Source organism: Heteronotia binoei, chromosome 14, assembly GCF_032191835.1.
Source record: "Heteronotia binoei isolate CCM8104 ecotype False Entrance Well chromosome 14, APGP_CSIRO_Hbin_v1, whole genome shotgun sequence".
Classification (NCBI taxonomy): domain Eukaryota; kingdom Metazoa; phylum Chordata; class Lepidosauria; order Squamata; family Gekkonidae; genus Heteronotia; species Heteronotia binoei.
In genome coordinates this window covers 32,686,716-32,708,465 of record NC_083236.1, presented here as the reverse complement: position 1 = coordinate 32,708,465, position 21,750 = coordinate 32,686,716, and the positions used below count along the sequence as shown (strand labels likewise).

General features: G+C 45.4%; 1 protein-coding gene across 2 annotated transcripts in view; it reads left to right on the top strand.

Annotated features, from left to right (window-relative positions):
- CPNE2 (copine 2) overlaps window positions 1-20,835 on the top strand; it is a 147,533-nt gene extending 126,698 nt beyond the window's left edge. For both annotated transcript variants that reach the window (XM_060253957.1, XM_060253958.1), the window contains exons 14-16: window positions 7,160-7,293; window positions 17,941-18,177; window positions 20,206-20,835. In XM_060253957.1, coding sequence (XP_060109940.1) covers window positions 7,160-7,293; window positions 17,941-18,177; window positions 20,206-20,313 — 479 coding nt within the window. In that variant the 3' untranslated portion in view covers window positions 20,314-20,835. The remainder of the gene's footprint in view (window positions 1-7,159; window positions 7,294-17,940; window positions 18,178-20,205) is intronic.
- Window positions 20,836-21,750: the final 915 nt, after the last annotated feature.

Below are 21,750 nucleotides of genomic sequence, written 5' to 3'. Positions count from 1 at the left end.
TAATTCCACCATCCTTCTGCAAATATAGGGACTGCCTCTTTTTGATCTGGCCCCCTCTCTTGATGTGCACATAACCAACACTTTGACACGTTGCCATAGTGGCTACTCTTTGTACAGTCTTTGCATGAGGTTGATTATAAGTATAAACAAACCTCAGGCACAACATAATGACTGCACAATTTACAAACCAATGGAACAGAGCCATTTTATATTAATCTAGAGTTTAAGATGTATCGCGGTGAAGGAGGATAGCAGGAGTATCTGTAAGTAGAGGCAAAAATCTCTCAGCTATGAACTCTTCAAAATTCTGACCTGGAGTCTTAAAAGGAATCTCTCCCTCTCTCCTTTCACTATTTGTCTTTCTAATAGGGTTGCCAATCTCCAGGTGGGGGCAGGGGATCCCCCAGTTTGGAGGGCCTCCCCCTGCTTCAGGGTCATCAGAAAAATGGGGAGAGGGAAATGTCTGCCGGGCACTCCATTATTCCCTATGGAGACCAATTCCTATAGGGTATAATGGAGAATTGATCCGTGGGTATCTGGGGCGGGGGCTGGGGCTGGGTTTTGAGGTAGAGGCATCAAATTTTCAGCATAACATCCAGTGCATCTCCCCAAAATACCCTCCAAGTTTCAAACAGATTGGACCAGGGGGTCCAATTCTATGAGCCCCCAAAGAAGGTGCCACTATCCATTATTTCTAATAGAGGGAAGGCATTTAAAAGGTGTGTGGTCCCTTTAAATGTGATGGCCAGAACTTCCTTTTGGAGTTCAGTCATGCTTGTCACAACCTTGCTCTTGGTTCCACCCCCAAAGTCCCCAAATATTTCTTGAATTGGACTTGGCAACCCTACTTTATAATATTGCACAGACATATTCAATAGTTTAAATAAGCCTCCACACAATTCCCTCAGAATCTGAAACAGTTCTGTAATTATTACTTCTCTCAGTAAGGCAATTCTATAAGATTACTCAAAAGGGTCCCTTTTAAGGAAATATCCCTTTGACTCACAAAGGGCTGACCAGCATTCTTCATCCGGCTGCACTCAATTTCTTCACACAGAAACAGACAAAATAGCATGTGCAGTTTAGGAGAACAATCCCTAGGCTTCCCTTTTTGCTTTTTGCATTTACTCACTTATACCTTGTAATGACACACACACACACAATGCAAAATTACTTTCCCAGCACTGGAAATAGATAACCTAGCATTAAATAAAACACACTGAATAGAGATACAAATCTTTCTCATAGCTCAGTCTTCCAAGATGGCACATTCACTCACGAAAAGAACCCATCAGGGCTTTTTCTAAATTCTGTATGGATCTTTGATCTTTTCCCATACGAACAGTCTCGGAATTGGACTTCTCTCAGCTTCTTGGACTAGAACCTCTCTCAGCTTCTCAGACTGGAACCTCTCTGGTAAGGAAACTTGACACAAACACAGTCATGTCTCAGGAAACTGGGATGCTGGAACAGCTCCAGCTCAAACTGGAATGGACTTCTTCAGCTTGCTTCTGGGTCCTTAGGCATACTCAACTTCTCCTTCAAAGGTCATCTTATGGCACAAATCACTGCTCATCTTGAAATATCTCAGGACATTTGGCATCTCAGAACATTGACTTCTTAGGACACAGACGTCTTAGGACATCAGTCATCTCTTGGTCCCAGCAAGAGTCCCAAAGCACGACTAAGAACATATAAGAACATAAGAGAAGCCATGTTGGATCAGGTCAGTGGCCCATCCAGTCCAAAACTGTGTCACACTGTGCCAAAAAAAACTGTGCCAAAAAAAACAGGCGCCATCAAGAGGTCCATCAGTGAGACCAGGACACTAGAAGCCCTCTCACTGTGCCCCCCCCCAACCACCAAAAATTCAGAGCACATTACCTCAGACAGAGTTCCAACAATACGCTGTGATTAATAGCCACTGATGGACCTCTGCTCCTGATCTTACTGCTTACTGATCTGTAAGGGGCAATTTCAGAAAGACTGCAACATTTCTCTTTAGCAAACAATTGCAGTGTTGTGTATGTGGACCCACTATATTATAACAGCAAACAGTTCTGTTTCCATCTCCCGCTTGGAAATACCAGGAGCAGCGTTTCACTGAAAATCCTTTTCCTTTCCCAGGGGGTTTCCTAACTTTTACTAACTAAAAATGTAAAGCAAGTGTCCCTTGATTTCTTTCTCTTGCATCTCATCAGTACTGGAACAGCTGCTCCCTCCTCTTGTATGGCAGTTTTACACTCTCCGTTCTCCACTTCCTGCTTGAGACAGATGAGCTGTGCAAGCTGAAGCTTACATAAATGTAGAAAGCAGCAACGCAGCAAAGCATTTCTCTTTTAACTGTATTGAGAATTTGCAGGCATTTCAAAACTTGACATTAAAGTCTTTGGTAGGGTAGGGGGCTTTCCAGAGCTACTAGCAAAGCTAGGATTTATTCCTTCTATACGATTGGACTGACCCGTTCCAGTCATGAATACTTGTTCCTTCCATAGCTGACCAACAGCTTGGACCTTGAAAATATAATTAGGGTCTGTTTACACTATTGTCTTGGACTTGTTCAGAAGCTGTTAGGCACTTAGTGACTTGGACTGACCATGATGGGGCAAGGCTCACGACTCTACAATTTCAAACCAAGCTGTTACAACACCCATTCTGCTCGAACCATCAGAATTCCTCTTCTGCATTCCAAACTAGGGTAGCCCTTAGTTTTAAGTCCATTAGCTTTTCCAGCTTATCGGTTTTCAACCATACACTCTTCAGCAGCAAACACATAGCTAGATGCAGTCAGTCGCAAATTCAATCTTTGTCTAGCCCAGGTGCTAGAAACCACTTTGCCCCCCTTTGCTAAAGCAAAGTCTGTATGCTTATGCAGCTAGACTAGATACGAATTAGAGGAGACTTTCTCACTCCCATACGAAGCTCTTTGCGCATACACTTTTATCTTAGGCAGCTTGCACCTTGAGTTCAATTTCTTTTTAGCAGGATATGCTTGCAAGCTCCTCTTTGCAACCATAGCTAGAGTTGCTATAGCAGCTCTGCAACAGGGTTCAAATTATTGTGTTAATCAGAATTAGCCCTCTCTTCTTGCTTGGCAAGGGGGGTGGGTAGAACAGGGAGCTGCCATCAGGAGACACTTTTCCACAGCATCTGCTTGCTTTTGTCTTTGGACCCCTGTGACTACTTTTTCATTCCTATGCTTATTTTTTCCCACACCTGCCACCTTCAACATAACTCAGGTCCAACAGCTCTTCTTCATCTACGGCCCTCTGTGGAGACCCTCTTCCGTCCCTCTCAAACTTCTGTTTCAGGACTACATGGGCTCCAGCCACTAACCACAAGACTGGGTAGCTGGTTCCTCTTTTGAGGACTTAAGCCTCTCCACTAGGCTAGTTTCTTCCCTGCCAGCTCCCATTCACATTAGCTTCAGGTTCCTTCAACCAGCAAAGCAATTGTTCCTTTTTTTTCCCTCACTAATTTTGGCACAGTCTCTCTTTTCTCTCTAAGATCTGGGGAATAATTTGCTCATGCTTCTCATTTCTAGCACAGCGAAACACACACTCTCTTCAGAACCAGCAAGGTGTACTCACACTCCATCTTCTGATACCTCTGCACAGACTGGTCCATTTTTCACTCGGATCTTCCTTCCTTCCTTCAGAACATGCCTGGTACCTCAAAACTTAAGTGACAATGGGTAGAGGAGAGAAAGAGACAGTCTTTTCTTTTACATGAGATGAATTAGCAGTCATTTCCTTCCCCCTCCATGTGTCTTTTCTGGTCTGTGAAACCTTCGGTATGCTGGGGGATCTAGGCACCTACTTCCCTTTTTTCCTCCATCCCACAATCTTCTCCACTTTCTCTAATCTATCTCTATCTAGGGCTTTTCCTGCCCCCATACTCTGATTTCTCTGCTTATCCCCGGATTTCTTCTGGGGAAAGGATTACAAATACTCACTTTTTAGTGTTCTTTTGACTCTTTTCAGGTAGGAGACAGCATCTCCCCCTTTTCTAGGGACCATCAGGCTTCAAAACCCCTGAACAGCATATTGTCAGTTTAAATGTCAGTTTTAATAGCAGCATAAGAAAATGTCAACACATCCCCTTTTATGCAGTTTTTTCTTATTCTTGATTCTACTTTTTTATTCTTGATTCTACTCTTATTCTTGATTCTACTCCTTTTCCTTTTATAACCTCTTATTGTATCCATTACACTCCAATGTCTTTTCGTTCCCCCTGACCAAAAACTACACTCTCATTCCCTCACACTCTGTTTGTGGTCGCTTAGATAATAGAGGGATTCACTTACCAACTAGGAGTTGTTTGCATAGAAAAACACAGACTCAATTCACAAGAATTACCAAACTCCCGTCACACATGACACACTCTCTCAGGCTTGTTCCAACCCACACATTTTCCATAATTCCCTGCTATGGACAACACCCAGAGCTTCTTTTAGTGGATTCTGTTAGTTTAGGACTTTCACCTGAATGCTGCAGAGACTGACAAGGGATTTATTTGCCCAACTCCCACCTTGTGGCACAGCTTTAACAGAATCTGACATTAGACTGACATGCCTCCCCCAAGATGGTTCCTTTGAACTAGTTTCCTCTTCTTACCCTAGTACCTTTTTCATATGCCAGGAAACACTTCAAGAATCCTTTCTTTGCAGCTCTGCAAAAATTATCTGAGGGTCCAGCAGTATATAACCACAAACTGTCACAGAAAGCAGAAGCATGCTTAGCCTGTCGTTTGGATTTTGGCCTGTAAATTCAGGGCCTGAATATTATTAGTCCGTAATATTTATTAAATTCAGGGTGTGGCCATCACAGGTGCCTTCAGAGAGTCAAACAGGGATGGCGTCTCTCCTGCTTCTTTTTTGTGCTTCTCACATGAAAACTGCACATCTCCGCTGCACACCCTTGCCTTGAATAGCCACAAGTCTGGATGAAAGAAATGTGGAAACCAGCAAAGCCTTGTTTCCAGGGCTTTTTTTATAGCAGGAATTCCTTTGTGTATTAAGCCACACCCCACTGATATAGCCAATGTTCCAAGAGCTTACAGTAGGCCCTGCACAGAGCCCTGTAAGCGCTTGGAGGATTGGCTACATCAGGGGGGTATAGCCTAATATGCAAAGGAGTTCCCGCTACACAAAAAAGCCCTGCTTGTTTCCATACAGCCTATAGTTTAGGATGCCTGCTTAAATGCTCCCACTCTTGGCCTTTTCCTTAACCCCAGAACAATGGGGAGGGGAATTTGGTGAAAGGCCTTTTATGCATGCCGAAAAGCCACCCCTGTTCTTGATGGGCATGTGGGACATTCCATGCCTTAGAAGAGCACCTCATTTCGTTGCTCTCTTTTTGTGGAGAACAATGACAATAAATTTATCTATCTATCTATCTATCTATCTATCTATCTATCTATCTATCTATCTATCTATCTATCTATCTATCTATCTATCTATCTATCTATCTATCTATCTATCTATCTATCTATCTAGTTCTGGCGCTATCAGCAACTTCTGGGGCTCAACCTTAGCCCAGAATAAGCTGGGCACTCTTTGTTGCAGCAGCCTAAATGTCCCTTGTCAGAGCATGGAAGGTAAGCAGGGTCAGCCATGGTTAGTGCTTGGATGGGAGAGCACCAAGGAAGACTGAGGTTGCTGTTGAAGAAGAAGGCAAATGGCAAGCCACCTCTGCTCATCTCTTTGCTTTAAAAACCCCATGGTAATGAGGCTGCCATAGTCGGTTGTGACTTGATGGCATGCAGTTATTATCATTTCCGTTATTCACACATTCATTCATTCATTTCTGTGGCGCCATCCCTATACAGTACAAAGAGCTTTACACAGTAACATGTGCTTTCTTTCTTTTTTTTAAGACAGTTCCCTGCAGCAAGTAGTGGTTTATACAGGCTTCTGGGAACCCTTTTCAAACTGCTTCTGTTTTAGTAACTGGTTGCTAATGTTTTTTTTTTTCCTGTCATTTCAGACAGACCCATTTTAGTAACAGGCTGCTAGCAGAATATATTTACCTGTTCATACAAACCCAGTGTGGTTGAGCTGCTTTTGAGGGAAACTGCTTTTTTTTTTTTTTCAATTTCAGCCCATTTGTTGCACTTCTAAATTACGGGTGTGTGCTGTTTAAAAGGTCCGTAGCACTTTCTCCAAGGCCACTTCCTCCCCCTTGCTTTTTTCCACTGCACAACACAATCTTTTTTTTAACATTCTAAATTGCCATGACACTGAAGTGCTACAGCAGCATCAGCAAGATGGCATCACGCCCATTTTTAAAAAATGTTTTATTTATACATTTTCAGTTACAACACCGTAGACTTCAATACCTACAACAACAATAAGGTACAAGACATATTACTTAAACAGACAAATGTTTGCAGTGATGGGCTCCCTCTCCTCCACAAACAATGCCCTTCACAGGCTCTGCCCCCAAATCTCCAGGAATTTCCTAACCTGGAGATGGCAACTCAACTTGCAAACCACCCAGCTTGTCTTGCTCTTGAGCCATTTTAATTTGATGCCTCTGATGAGAAAAACCCTTCCCCCTGCAAGATCTCCTGGTCATATTTTACTGTCATTACCATGTGCAGTATCTTGAATGTTCTCTCACCATTGATCAGCAGGCTTTTTTTGTAACAGGAACTCCTTTGCATCTTAGACCATACACCCCTGATGTAGCCAATCCTCTAAGAGCTTTCAGTACGCTCTGGAATAAGAACCCTGTAAGCTCTTGGAGGGACTAGCTACACAAGAGGAGTGTGGCCTAATATGCAAAGGAGTTCCTTCTACAAATAAAGCCTTGGATCAGTGCCCTGAACATGTGCACCACTGCCATGCTAACAAGGCCTGATGGGCTGGTGCCTGCTACAAGAGCATTTAAGTGTATCTGTATTTGATAAGGATATTCTGACAGGCCAGAGTCTCAAGCCTTGAGTTTCAGTACAGAAGAGACAATTGAAGAAGGGAAGAGACAAATGTCCGAGGGGAGGGATTGCAATGGGGGGGATGTTTAAAAGGAGAAGGGCACTGTGCCATTAAGCTGGAAGGACTGGCCTTGGTGTGTAAAATGCAACTTCACCAGGGTGTGGATTTGTGTGCCACTGAAAATCCTCAAAGCTGACCAGGTCCTCTTTTTCCACTGCCAAGGTGTGGAGGGCATTGTCCAAGCCTACTCCAGCTGCCTGCCTCACATACGTTTTTATGGACCAACCAACTTCTCCCCCATCATTAATCACGTGGCTCGGTTTGCAGCCCAGGCAACCCAGCAGGACTCGGCAACTGTGAGTGTTCTCCCTTTCGACTTTGTTGTTTTCGGCATGGGATTTCAAAGCCAGACTCATTAGGGCTCTGCGTCTTGCTGTTCCTCCTTGATGGAGAGATGAGAAAAGCCTGGTGGATCCACATCCGTTTCCTGCTAACACAGGATTTAAGTGGGGAGAATTGGCAGATGTTGGAGGGATGCTGTTCCTTGATCACAGCCACCAGATAGCTAACGTTTTGAAAGCACCCAGCGTTAACCCTTGTTTAGGAGAGGAGGATGGCTTTGCTGCTTTGGTCCAGGCAAAAGAGTGAGACTCAGCGGAAGGGCTGTGGCTCAGTGGTAGAGCATCTGCCTGGCATGCAGAAGGTCCCACGCTCAATCCCCAGCATCTCCAGTCGAAAGGATCAAGGCAGGTGGTATGGAAAGGTCTCTACCTGAGAATCTGGAAAGCTGCTGCCAATCTGAATAGACAATACTGATCTTGACAGATGAATGATCTGGTCAGTATAAGGCAGCTATGTGTGTATACTTTTGGGGGGAAGAACTATAGCATAGTGGAGGAGCCTTTGTTTGGCATGCAGAAGGTCACAGTTTGATCCCTGAATCATCAATCACAGAGTTGGAAAGAGCCATATAGGCCATCTAGTCCAACCCCCTGCTCAGTGGAGGATCAGCCTTGAGAATCCTGACAAGTGTTTGTCCAGCCACTGCTTAAAGACTGTCAGGGACAGGGAGCTGGCATCTTCAGATAAAAGGACCAGGAGGCAGTAGAAGAAGAAATTGGATTTATATCCTGTCCTATACTTTGAATCTCAGAGTCTCAGATCAATCACAATCTCCTTTACCTCACCCCCACCCCACAACAGAAACCCTGTGAGGTAGGTGGGGCTGAGAGAGTTCTCACAGAAGCTGCCCTTTCAAGGACAACTATGCAAGAGCTATGGCTGACCCAAGGCCATTCCAGGAGTTGCAAATGGAGGAGTGGGGAGTCAAACCCGGTTCTCCCAGATAAGAGTCAGCTCACTTAACCACTGCACCAAGTAGGGGATGTGAAAGACCTCTGCCTGAGACCCTGGAGAGCTGCTGCCATTCTGAGTAGACAATACTGACCTCGAGGGACCAGTGATCAGATTCAGTATAAGGCAGCTTCATATGTATGTGTAGATGAGGAGAAGGCGACTTGTCTTTTTGTTGGCCCAATGCATTGGAACAAATACAAAATGCCACGTGAATTTATATTATGTGCTGCAGGCTGCAGCTTGACCCAGTGTTGCTAAATCTCAGCTTCCATTCTGATTTTGCTAAGCAGGAAGAAACCTCAACCTAGCAAGAGTCTTGGGGTGTGTCCAGACAGACATAACTGCAGTGGTGAGGCTGCTACCGAAACACAATTGCTACAGTTGCGACACATGTGCCATCTTTCTCCCCCCCCCTGCTCAGATTGACTTTAGGGGAAAACTTTCCCCCCAGTTTGAACAGAAGTCAGATGGGTGCAGTGCTGATTGATCACTCCATGATGTCAGTCAGGAACCCTCCCACCTGCCCTCATTTCTTTTCAAAAGAAATACTGAACAAACATTTTAACTTAGCAGGCCTTTTTCAAAAACAAAGAAAGCTGTGTCCTTGAAGTATGGGGGTCTTATGTGCAATGTTCCCTTTAAGCTGCAGAGTCTTGTGAGCAAAAAAAATCTGCTTTGTGAGCTACTGGTATTAAAGTTGTGAGCTACTGCATAAATTATTGTGCTCTGGGGTCATCATTCCTGAGTTAAGATGTGTGAGCTGGAGGCTAAAAATCTGTGAGCTAACTCATGCTAACTCAGCTTAGAGGGAACACTGCTCATGTGTATCAGCCCCCCCCTCCTTTTAAAAAAAATCCACAACTGCTCCATACATAGCTTTAGCTTCTCACCACTTCCATTGTGCCCCCATCCCATATTCTCACAGCAGGAAGAAAAGAATACCTGATCCAGGCTGTACCACATTGTTTTTTTGGTCAGTAATTTGCTTTTAGGTTTAAAATGGAAATTTGCACTCTCTCACACACTGTTGCTTGCACACATCCCAGAAAAAAGAAGAGAGAACTGTAGTGGAGGACTTGTTCCAGCTTTCTTATCTTTGCTTTGCATTCTCATTATGATTACCAATTGCAACTTTCCTCTGCAGCAAAATGTCTCCTAGGAAATCAGATAGAATCTCCAGGTACCCATACTGGTTCAAAGCAAAATCCACATAATATATATTTTATTAAGAACAACGTAAATGGCACAAAGTGGTATGCAAACTTTTGAGTTCTCCAGAACATTTCATTAGACTGGATACTAAAAAGGGGGTGGGAGAAGGAATAGGGGGGAAACAAACAGACCATGATCTTGATGTTCTATGCCTGCTTCTGCATGGATTTATATTGATTTTCTTCGAAAAATAATACACTAGCCTGCTCTATCTTGTGCCTTGGATAGAGGCATGCTTATATTGCGTGTTAGTTTTCATTCTGACCATTCATTTTGCATTAATTTTCAGTCTCTTCACCACTTATAACCTGCGTTAGAATTCAAGAGTATATAAGGGGAGGATTGCCTTGAAGGTCTAGCAAAGCTAATTAGATGTAAATTGCACCCCCACTTTGGCACTAATGTGTTGAACCCAAGGGACTATTTACAGTACCGTGAAGGCAAGGAATAGATCTTTTCTAGACAAGCCCTGAGCCAGGTCTTTGCATGACATACAGTATTATTACTAAGACTTATTCCCTCCCTTCCCCCCCCCCCCCACCTCCCAATCAAGCTATGTTGCTGAACAGCTTTTGTGAACTAGAGCCCACTATGTCATATGCTATGAATCTTAACCCAAATGTTGGATTTTGCTTTGGCCAGTGCAACTACCTGCTCTTTTCTGTATGCAACACATGCCTCTTTGCTAGGCAGTTCTGAGGGGGCCTGCTTATTCACTCCGGGCTCCTGAAGAACTGGGCTACAAAAGTTTATGCTGAAATAAAAATTTTATTAGTCTTCATGGCGCCACTAGATGCCTGTTTTATGGGAGTAGATTTTCTATGACAATCACCGTTACCCCTCCGGAATGAATGTGCTTTCATGCCAATAAAGGTATGAATTGAAATTGAGTTTCTATGGGTGACCACCTCTCCCACTCCACTTCTAGTACCATGCAAGGAAGGAAAAATTCTCTCTCCCTGCTTTCCATGTAGCATTCATAGTCCTTATAAATTTTTATTGTATCCTTTGTCTGTGTCTTTTCTAAACTATAAATCTTGACAGTCTTTCCCCTATAGGATACGTGCTCTAAACCCTTGATCATTCTCTAAACCCCTTGATCCTTTTTAGATGCGAGTCTACTCAGTCATATAGAAGGCAGGAGGGGGTCTGAATTTTAGAACAAAAAGGACATGCAGGTTAAAAGGAGATATGCTCTCCTAAACCACCATCAGCTCTTCCCAGTGGCTTTTCTCCTTAGCCAAGCTTCAATAATAGAAGTATGTCCCACAGCAGGCAGAAGATCTCGGGTTCAGTCGCCGGCGCCTCCAGTGAAAAGGATCAGCTTAGGAGGTGATTAGAAAGACCTCTGCCCAAGACCCTGGAGAGCGGCTGCCAGCTTGAGTAGATACTACTGGCTTTGATGGACCAAGAGTCAGATGCAGTATAATGCAGCTTCCTGTGTGTTCATGTGTACCTTCTTGACTATTCTGGGAAGACCTGGAATAAACTTTCAGGTCCTTGGTCATTTGCATATTCTCTTGTTTTTCTCCATTTTTTAAAAGTCACTTTGACAGTTGGTATGGTCTCTAAAAGAAGATCTGTAGTGACTTGACTCCTTTGGCCTTTTCTCATTGAATCAATCATTTTGGTAGCTTACCTAAGGCCAGAATTCCCCTCAGCATGAGATGGATCCAGAGTTGTGGTTGGTATTTTTCTGGCTTGTTTTTGTTTTTAGATATGCGTGTGCTTTCACCATAGCAACGTGGACAGCAAAGGAGAAAACCACACGTAAAGGGACTGAAGCAGAAAATACATATTTGAGAGAGACAGCCATAGCTTTGGTCAGCAGTTACAGCCCCGACGTTCGGTGGATGAGGGCCATGTCTCCTCATCTCCCAAAGGGAACATGTACAGACCACTATGCTGCAGAGTAAATACAAAATAGATACACACACCCTCCTCAAAACAGAGTTTTCTCATTATGCCCTCCCTTTTCTACATTTCCCCCATGGGCTGACTGAGTTTCTCTCTTTGTTGCGTAGTTTCATCCCACTCTGAGGAGCTCGGGGTTTTCCCCTCCTCCATTCTCTCCTCACAACAACCCTGTGAGGTGGATCAAGCTGAGAGTGACTGGAGTGAGGCCACCCAGTTAGCTTCATGGCCAGTGGGGATTCCTCCCCCCTTAATTTTATACTCACAGCAACCCTGTGGGGTAGGCTAGGCAGGCAGAGAGTAACTGACCAAAGGTCAACCAGTGAGTTTTCATGACAGAGTGAAGATTCACACCTGGATCTCCCTAGTTTTCATCTAATCACACTGTTATTACTGCAGTATTTGAAGGCTCATTTCTTTCTTCCCTTTGCCATTTTCTTTCTTAGAGTCTTTCTGAAAGTAGAACTAATCCTTTTTTACTGATCAGAACTTGAAGAAAAAGACGTGTGGAGAGAACTGAGATAGTAGCAATGAAGATAGTAGCAATGAAGAGTTCCAGGAAGAGTTTGCCAACTTTCCCCCTCTAGCGATCCCTTCAGACAATTATCTTTTTGGCCCAGGGACCCTGGCAAGTCCATCATGAAATTCCAGTAGGATACAGAGCATTCTAGCACACACAGGCTTCTTTCTGGGGCCACCCCATAACCTGGTGTACATGGAGAATGCACCTCAAGCACATCAGTCATGTGCAGCTGCCCATTGTATGGGGAAGATCAGCACTAGTCAAGCCTTTTCCCATAAAGAGCCCATCAGAAGCTTCCAAGGAACCCTGGAAACCCCAGAACACAGTAGTCCTGTTCCCATGTTAATACAGTGAATGTTGTACAACTGCATGTATATGCATACACCTGTTTGTAAGAAGAAGCCAACATACATTCACGTTTCAAATGAAACCAGGGATGAGTACCTTGATAAATACAGGGTTTCTCAGTCACACGTTCAGCTGCACCTGCATTGAATGTGACTTGAAAATTGCTGAATGTACATCTAAAGAGCAATGAAGTACCATATGTCGATTTTACATGTATTCTGTAATATGAAGAAGGCTAGTGTGGAAATCTAATGTGGAGGGTCTATTTTTCAGCAAACAACTTTTCTTGGGTATAGTAATCCTTAGTTCAGTTTGAATAGAATCTCACCCATGAGGACTAGAAACCTGGGTTTTGTTTTTGAATGATAAACAAGATGCTGACCTCTGTACCCAACTCTACATGGACACAGAATGAAGCACAGTGTCCTGCATTATCCAACACACATCTGCTCTCTGAGCAATCAGAGTCAATGTGTAGTTCTGTTGGAAAGATTGTCTCCACATTCTCAGCTCTGTTAAACAGCAGCCTGTGAACCACTGGAGTGCTTTGGGAGGGAGATGCAAATTTTTCACAAAATGCACAGATACCCTTAAATAAGCAGCATTCAGTTTTCCATGCCAGCTTAAAGGGTCTTTAAAGGAGGCAATGCAAATCCCTTGGGAGGAATTAAATGTAATTACCATTTAGTTTGAGTTAGTGTATTTTAATCTGTGCAGTGAGGGAATGATCGTTTGGCATTGGATTATATCCTTGCATACTTTATTAGGAAGAACGTCAGTGTGACAGAAAGTAACTGGGATGTGTGTGTGTGTAAGACTGTGGTTTTGGGGCTGGGTACCAATTTAGGTGTGCAAGACCATCCAGCCCTAAAAGATGAAGCAGGTAATGGTACATGCATTGCAAAAAGATCAGCAACAAAGAATCCAGGCTAAAATAGGATAAATAGCACCTAATGCATACTAAAACACTAGCGCAGTCCCAGCTTGATTCTCGGTACCAGAAGGCAGCTGCTCTTCACCTGTTCTTTCGATCCTCTTGTCTGTTGCTCTCTGCTCTGAATTTGAGTGCCAAACTACTGATGCGTTTTTTAACAAGTTCCCTGAATCTGGTTCAGTTTCCTCACAGCCCCACAGCCACTGTGGGGAACATTGTGTTAGAAAGCCTGTAGGGCCCCCATTTGGCTCAGGAGGACCTCAGCATGGGGCAAAGAGGGACTCCTGCCTTTCTCCCTGTGCTGTTTGCCCAAGCTGAAACAGCCCCCTACCAATACTCCCTTCAAGCTGTTGAGTCTTGTGAGCAAAAATTCTACTTTGTGAGCTACTGGAATTAAAGTTGTGAGCTGCTGCATAAGTTATTGTGCTTTGGGGTCATCCTTCCTGAGCTAAGACAAAAAAGTGTGAACTGGAGTCTAAAGAACTGTGAGCTAGCTCACACTAACTCAGCTTAAAGGGAACATTGGCCCTGATATAGGGAGAGTTATTTGTCCCATTTTGGAGCTGCAGCTATGTTTACTACATGTGAAGCCCAGACCTGACTCATTGATTAATGTATCATTTAGATTGGCCCTGAGGCACTCGTTGCCTTATGTCTGCCTCCTGCAAGAGAATAGTTCAGGCTGCTGTTCTTCTCCTTAGTCAACAGCCAGACATAGAGCTGATGCCCACCCAAAACCTTCTGGGATGTCCGCCATTCTCTGTTGCTGTATTTTTTTGCAAGAAACTGGGCTTAAACTGGGAGGCAACCTCTAGAGACACCCTGGGGGAGAGTGCATGGCTGTACTTCCGCTGGTGTGCCCTGATCGGCTTCCCACTGCAGTTGCATTCATCTTGCTTTGGCCCAGTGCAGATTGTTACCCGCCCCTTAAGCTGTGCTATTTTTCATTAGTGTGATCCTTCCCCAGAACTACACATCCAGCTGTGAGTAGCCCCAGCAGATTTTTGGCTTGCAAGGAGTGGTGTGCAGGGGTCTTCCCTTGCAACTTTAGAGCCAGTTTGTTCCATCTACCTTGTGCGGTCTGGAAAAGGAAACTTGCAAACAAAATAGCAAGGCCACCTGCTGTTAGCTCATTTAAGGTTGCCAATCCCATTAGGGGCAGGGGATCCCCTGGTTTGGAGGCACTCGCCCCACTTCAGGGTTATCAGAATGCAGGGGGAGGGGGATGTCTGCTGGGCACTGCATTATACTCTATGGAGACTGATTCCCATAGGGTATAATGGAGAATTGATCCATGGGTATCTGGGGCTGGGAGCAGTGTTCCCTCTAAGCTGAGTTAATGTGAGCTAGCTCACAGATTTTTAGCCTCTAGCTCACACATTTTTGCCTTAGCTCAGGAAGGATGACCCCTGAGCACACTAATTCATTCAGTAGCTCATAGCTTGAATGCCAGTAGCTCACAATTTTAATGCCAGTAGCTCACAAAGTAGAATTTTGGCTCACAAGACTCTGCAGCTTAGAGGGAACATTGGCTGGGAGGGGACTGTTTTTTTAGGTAGAGGCACCAAATTTACAGCATCCAGTGCCTCTCCTCAAAACACCCCCCAAGTTTCAAAAAAATTGGACCAGGGGGTCTAATTCTGTGAGCCCCAAAAGAAAGTGCCCCTGCCCTTGATTATTTCCAAATGAAGGAAAGGCATTTAAAAGGTGTGTGGTCCCTTTAAATGTGATGGCCAGAACTTCCTTTGGAGTTCACTTGTGCTTGTCACACCCTTGCTCCTGGCTTGAACATATGAAGCTGCCTTATACTGAATCAGACCCGTGGTCCATCAAAGTCAGTATTGTCTTCTCAGACCGGCAGCGGCTCTCCAGGGTCTCAAGCTGAGGTTTTTCACACCTATTTGCCTGGACCCTTTTTTGGAGATGCCAGGGATTGAACCTGGGACCTTCTGCTTCCCAAGCAAATGCTCTACCACTGAGCCACCGTCCCTCCCTAGTCTCCTGGCTCCACCCCCAAAGTCCCCAGATATTTCTTAAGTCGGACTTGGCAACCCTTGTTTTCTACCCTACAGTATTTCCATGGAATGCTAACAGGTTGTGAGAAGAAATGGTAGATGTGCTGAGAGAGAAGGGAATCAAATACTTATTTTTAAAAAATCAGTGGCTCACCTTTCTTCCCAAGGTGGCTGCCCACATCATTCTCCCCTCCTCCATTTTATCCTCACAACAACATCCGTGTGAGGTAGGTGAGGCTGGGAGTGAGTGATTAGCCCAAAGTGGCCAAGTGGGGATTTGAACCATGGCCAACTGGGGATTTGGTTCTCCTAGATCCCAGCCCGACACTCTAATCACTACACCATGCAGTTTCTCCAGAAGACCCTTTGAGCCCAATTGGCCTGCTCATGGAGGAGTCAGTGCTCTGAACTAACCTGTGGTGAGGTGTGTGTGTGTAATTATGCTACACCTGCATCAGATGAGATTAATCCAGTTATTCCCAATGGAATCTCCCTTTCTTAGAGCAGGAGGCCTATTGCCTTCCTGCATGTATCATGCTCTGAGCTTGCCACCTCCGGTTAGGAGGCATGCAATGCAAGGCACACTCATGTAATCCTCTGAAGTTAGGTTGTTCTTATTACTTTAAAAAAAGAGTTTTGCATGGGGGTTTAAGACCATTAAGAGGGAAGTTGTGTCCCCAGTCGCTATGGGAAATAGGGTGCCTCTGCTGTCAGACATCTGGGCAGCATTGGACTGCCCATGGACGCAAATCAAAGACGGATGGAAAGTGGGCAGTGGGTGGACTGGTCTTTAATGAGACAGGAATCCAGAGAGCTGCATTTATGGCCTCTTAGCCCGCTGCCATTGGCCTTGTTTCTGATTAGCAACAAAGCCTCTCTCTGCTCTTTAGAACTGTTCTCAAAAGAGAGTGATTGTTTGCCATGTTTAGCTCTTGGGGAAAGAAATGGAATTCTGAGTTTTGAAAACCCATAGAAAAGAGCAGTCCAGTAGCACCTTAAAGACTAACAAAATTTGTGGCAGGCTATGAGCTTTTGCAAGTCACTGCTCACTTCTCCAGATACAAGGGCTGCAATAACATACACTAAATAATGCACTTTAAACCCACTTTCAATGCACTTTCCAACTGGATAAACAATCTAGACTTGTTTATAAGGCAAGAGACATTTAAGAGGTGGTTTGCCATTGCCTGCATTATGTCACCCTGGTATTCCTTGGAGGTCACCCATCCAAATACTAGCCAGGGCTGACCCTGCTTAGATTCCACAACTTGACAAGATCAGGCTAGCCTGGGCCATCAGGTCAACAGAAGGGGGCAGAGGCATCTCCCTGGTGAGTCAAATTCAGAGTGGTGTGAAATGGCAAAATCCAGCTGGAAAGTGCATTGAAAGTAGGTTGAAAGTGGATTATTTAGCATGTGTGATCGCAGCCAAGGAGTCTTGTTTGTGGAGTCTGGTGGAGAGGAACAGAAGGCTCTGCATGGCTTCTGCAGCTGGCCAAGTGAGGTGAGAGAGGCAAGTAGGGCTCAAAGAGGACAAACTAACTGGGTCCTTCCCCTGAGAATTTCTGCTGTGAGGAAAGGCAGCATTATCTAGTCCAATCCCATTAGATCTCAGAACCTATGCAGGGTCAGTACATGAATGGGAGACCATCAAGAAATGTTCTGAGGAGGAAGGCAGTGATAAACTGCTTCCCACTTGCCTTGAAAGCCCTTTGATGGGGTTGCTGTCAGTTGTGACTTATCAGCACATATGTAAGACCCTAAGAGCAGAGCAGGAACCCTGCTACATCAGACCAGTGGTCTATCTAGTCCAGCACCCTGTTTCACACAGTGGCCAGCTAGTCATCATGGCTGTGCCTCTTTGAACTGAGGAGCAAGAATGCTGCAGTGCTGGTGTTCATTTCGGAAGGGCTTGAGCAGAAGAATGTCCCAGTGGATAGGGCCAGCCATGGGTCCTTCTCTGTGCTTTCCCATCTCTAAGGGTACCCATCACCTGAGGCAACTGCCACAGTCAGCCCCATAAAAGAGGCTTCATCTTAAGCAGGTCTGTTCTATCTCCGGTTGAGGCATCTCGTCTTTACCCAGGTCTCACACATGAGCACACCTGAGTCAGGCCCGTAGCCAGAAAATTTTAGATGGGGGGGCCCAGGTAATAAAATTTTAGGTGGAGGGGCCCTGGAGCCCAAAATGATGTCACACACTTTTTAAAAAAAAATTGAAAAGGCGAGCGGCAGCTGCGAGAGCAGCAGGGGCAGCGAGACCAATGATGGCAGCAGGGAGAGTGGAGTGGCGAGAGCAGGGTCGGGGAGAGCAACAGCGGCGGCAGAGAGAGCGGGGCGGTGAGAGCAGGGTGGGGAAGAGCAGCAGGGAGAGTGGGGTCAGGAAGGGCAGTGGGGAGAGCAGGGACGGCAAAAGCAGTGGTGGCGGGGAGAGCGGGGCCGGGAAGAGCAGCGGTGAGAGCAGGGACAGCAAGAGCAATGGCAGCGGCTGGGAGAGTAGGGCAGCAAGAGTGGGGTCAGGAAGAGCGGGGATGGCGAGAGCGCGGCTGGGAGAGCAGGGCAGTAAAAGGAGGGGCCATACAGGTGGGAGGGTGGGTTGGGTGGAGCAGCCTCCCCCCCTGCCCCCGTAGCTATGGGCCTGACCTGAGTCTCAGTCCCAAGTCTAATTCTTTTTTATCTTTCTCCTCTTCTGTGTCCCTTTAGCAATATTTCATCCTCCTGATCATCACTGACGGTGTCATCAGTGACATGGACGAGACAAGACACGCCGTGGTGCAGGCCTCCAAGCTGCCCATGTCTATCATCATCGTCGGGGTGGGGAACGCAGATTTTGCCGCCATGGAGTTCTTGGACGGGGATAACCGCGTGCTCAGATCTTACACAGGAGAGGAGGCCATGCGCGACATCGTCCAGTTTGTGCCATTCCGCGAGTTCCGCAGTGTGAGTGCTGGAGGCTTTGTTGGCAGTCTCGAGGGGTGGGGCTGGGAAGGGGCCTTCATTGCCAGTCTCCCAAAGATGGAGCCTGGCTAAAGCAGCATCTCCAGGGTGCAAAGATACCAGAGCGTCAGACAAATCTCATGATCTGTTTTCTTACAGCAGATAATCTCATATTTAGTACATTTTTATCCTGACCATTCCTCTAAGGAGTCCTGTCTTGCATATTTTCATTACAGCCCTGTGAGGTTGGTTAGCCCAGTGGTACTCACTCTGCAGTTCATGGAGAGCCATATTTGTGGTTACTGTCAACCAGAAGAATCACATTTACTCCCATCCCTGCCCAAAAGCCTGCATCTCAAGGAGGCTCATAGGTTACCCATTCCTCCAGTGGTGGCTATTTCAAGGTGGGATCCACCTGCCTACCAAAGACTCCACGCGACAAGGTCTTGTCCACTTTCCTGGAACAGGGGGCAGGTGCCAGACTGGAAACAGTGTTCAGAAGAGCCACAAGTGGCATGTCAAAGAGCCACATGTATCTCCTGAAGACGACTGCAGATTTATACCCCACCCTTCTCTCTGAATCAGAGACTCAGAGCTGCTTATAATCTCCTATATCTTCTCCCCCCACAACAGACACCCACCCTGAGCCTGCTCCAGCGGGGAGGGCGGGATATAAATAAAATGTGAAGGAATGAATTAGGTGGGTGGGGCTGAGAGGACTCTCACAGCAGCTGCCCTTTCTAGGACAACCTCTGCCAGAACTATGGCTGACCCAAAGGCCATTCCAGCAGCTGCAAGTGGAGGAGTGGGGAATCAAACCCGGTTGTCCCAGATAAAAGTCCATACACTAAGAACATAAGAGAAGCCATGTTAGATCAGGCCAATGGCCCATCCAGTCCAACACTCTGTGTCACATAGTGGCAATTTTTTTTATATATACACACACACACACACACAAACACACACACACACTGTGGCTAATGGCCACTGATGGACCTCTGCTCCATATTTTTATCTAAACCCCTCTTGAAGGTGGCTATGCTTGTGGCCGCCACCACCTCCTGTGGCAGTGAATTCCACATGTTAATCACCCTTTGGGTGAAGAAGTACTTCCTTTTATCTGTTTTAACCTGTCTGCTCAGCAATTTCATCGAATGCCCACGAGTTCTTGTATTGTAAGAAAGGGAGAAAAGTACTTCTTTCTCTACTTTCTCCATCCCATGCATTATCTTGTAAACCTCTATCATGTCATCCCGCAGTCGACGTTTCTCCAAGCTAAAGAGTCCCAAGCGTTTCAACACCTAACTGGCTCTCTACACCAAACTGACATAGTATGGCATAGTATGTTTGCATTTGTTTATACCTGTTTTTTCTCCCTAATGCAACTTACAATATGAAAATACATCAGAACAAGCAAGAGAAGAGGGTGCTCTCTCCCCTTCCTTGCCAGCTCTAGGCCTCTGGAGAAACAATCTTAGTCAGCTCTTACTTAGCTGCTGTTAGGCCAGCTAGCAGGGTCTTTCCCACGTTCTCCCCTGCTGTTTTCAGGGTTTGAACCCAGGTCTTCTAGATACTAATCCAACACTAATCAGTATACCACACTGGCTTTCCTAGGATTATGAACTGTATGCAAAAAGAACCCATGTCAACCAACCACCTCAGTATTATTAAGGATAGTAATGAATAATATCCACGGAATGGTAGTGGAAAGTGCTGTCTAGTCATGGCCGATTTATGACAGCCCCCATAGAAATTTCAAGGCAAGGGACAAGCAGAGTTGGTTTGCCATTGCCTGCATCTGTATAGTAACCCTGGACTTCCTTGGTGGTCTCCCTCCAAGTACAAACCATAACTGACTCTGCTTAGCTGCTGATGAGACCTGACTAGCCTGGGCCATCCAGGTCAGAGCATTGAAAAGTATATAGAGATAGATGTCTGAAGATCCGTCTGAGTTCCAAGATGGAACCTTTCTGTGTGCAATAGTTCTGTGCAAACCCATAGTTTCTCATGCTTCCCTTCCTTGTGTTCTAGGCACCTAAAGAGACCTTGGCCAAAGCTGTCTTGGCGGAGCTCCCACAGCAAGTGGTCCAGTATTTCAAGCATCAAAACTTGCCACCCATCAATTCAGAGCCTGCCTAGGGCCCGATCCGTCACGCTTCGCCTGCATGTGTCCTCTTGAGCTCGTCAGTGACAGAAGGTTGCATGTGTCATGTGGTTTCAGACTATTTGTACTTTTCGTTTAACAAACTGGTTTCGGAAACGCCAACCCCCAAACTACATTAAGCCCTTCCCCAAAGTGAAACGTGCAATGCAAGAAATGCTGGGATCTGCTCTCTCACTCTCTCTACATTCCCGGGCCAAGAAAAAACATTGTCCATACCGGACTTCTTTTATCCTTTCCCCATGCTGAGAACAAACTTTTAAGTGTTTGAATGTACTTTGTATGATTTTTGTGGAATGAGAGAAAATTTTTACAAGCAGACTCTGCTCTCCACCCCACCCACCCCAATCCCATGAACTTCTCACTGTCTCATTGCCCAAAGAAATGTGGGCAAATCCTGGACGTGTCGTACTTGTACTTCTGATGCTCTATGTACATTTTTATACTGTGGACATGTCATATTTGTTATACTCAGGTTAATAAACAAATCTGGTCTCTTAGCTTCATGGACTTCTGAGTTGTGTTCTGAGTTGGTATTCATGCTGTAGAGCATGGAGCAGTGTAATTTATGTGGATCTGACAGTCTAGGTTTTTTATTATTATTATTTTAAAAATTTCTGCACTGCCTCTCCCCTATCCAGGGTGGTTTATAATCAGTCACTAAAAACAATCAATCCATTAAAACAAAACTTAAACTACTTCTGCACAAGAATGAAGATGAGGTTAAAATCAGAGCAGGAGTGCACTATAGCCAAATTGAGGAGCTGCCAAAGATAACTGTAGCAATGTTGTATAGGTGGACTTAAGTAGAGAGAGTCCTTCATGTCGGTTTTGGGTTTTGAATAGTGTCTGAAAACAGTGGAAAATCATGAACGTCTTGGTGCACTGGAGTGATATGCTCATTATGATGAGTCCTAATTAACTCCTTAGCCCCCGCTGTAGACAGAATCAAGTTTTTAAAGGCAGCCCTACATGCAGTAATTAAACCTGGATGTTACTTGAACATGGGTAGCTGGCCGGACTATTCCTTTCCACGAGTGGTTGCCACTGGTGAACTGATGCAGTATTGGAAAGAGACACTGCAGGTTGCAGAGGTCACCCAAAGACAATTCCGGGTTTCAGAGCTTCTCTATGATTTGACCTTCATCTGTAAGGGTGAGCGCAGTCCCATCCTGTACAGGTTGATGACCTTGTCTGTGGTCAGGTTTGCAACCCATCAAAGCTCCCTTCATCTTGTGCAGATGCGGCTTCAGTCAGTTAGGCAAGGCTGGCTGGGGCTGACTCTGAGAACCTGTTCAGAACATCTGCTGCCCCACTTAGATTTGATTGAGAAAGGTTGGCTCAGTGGCATCAAGAGGTTGAGGAAGCCTTGGTCCAAGAATCCTTTGATTCTTTCCATTTTGATGCTGATAAAC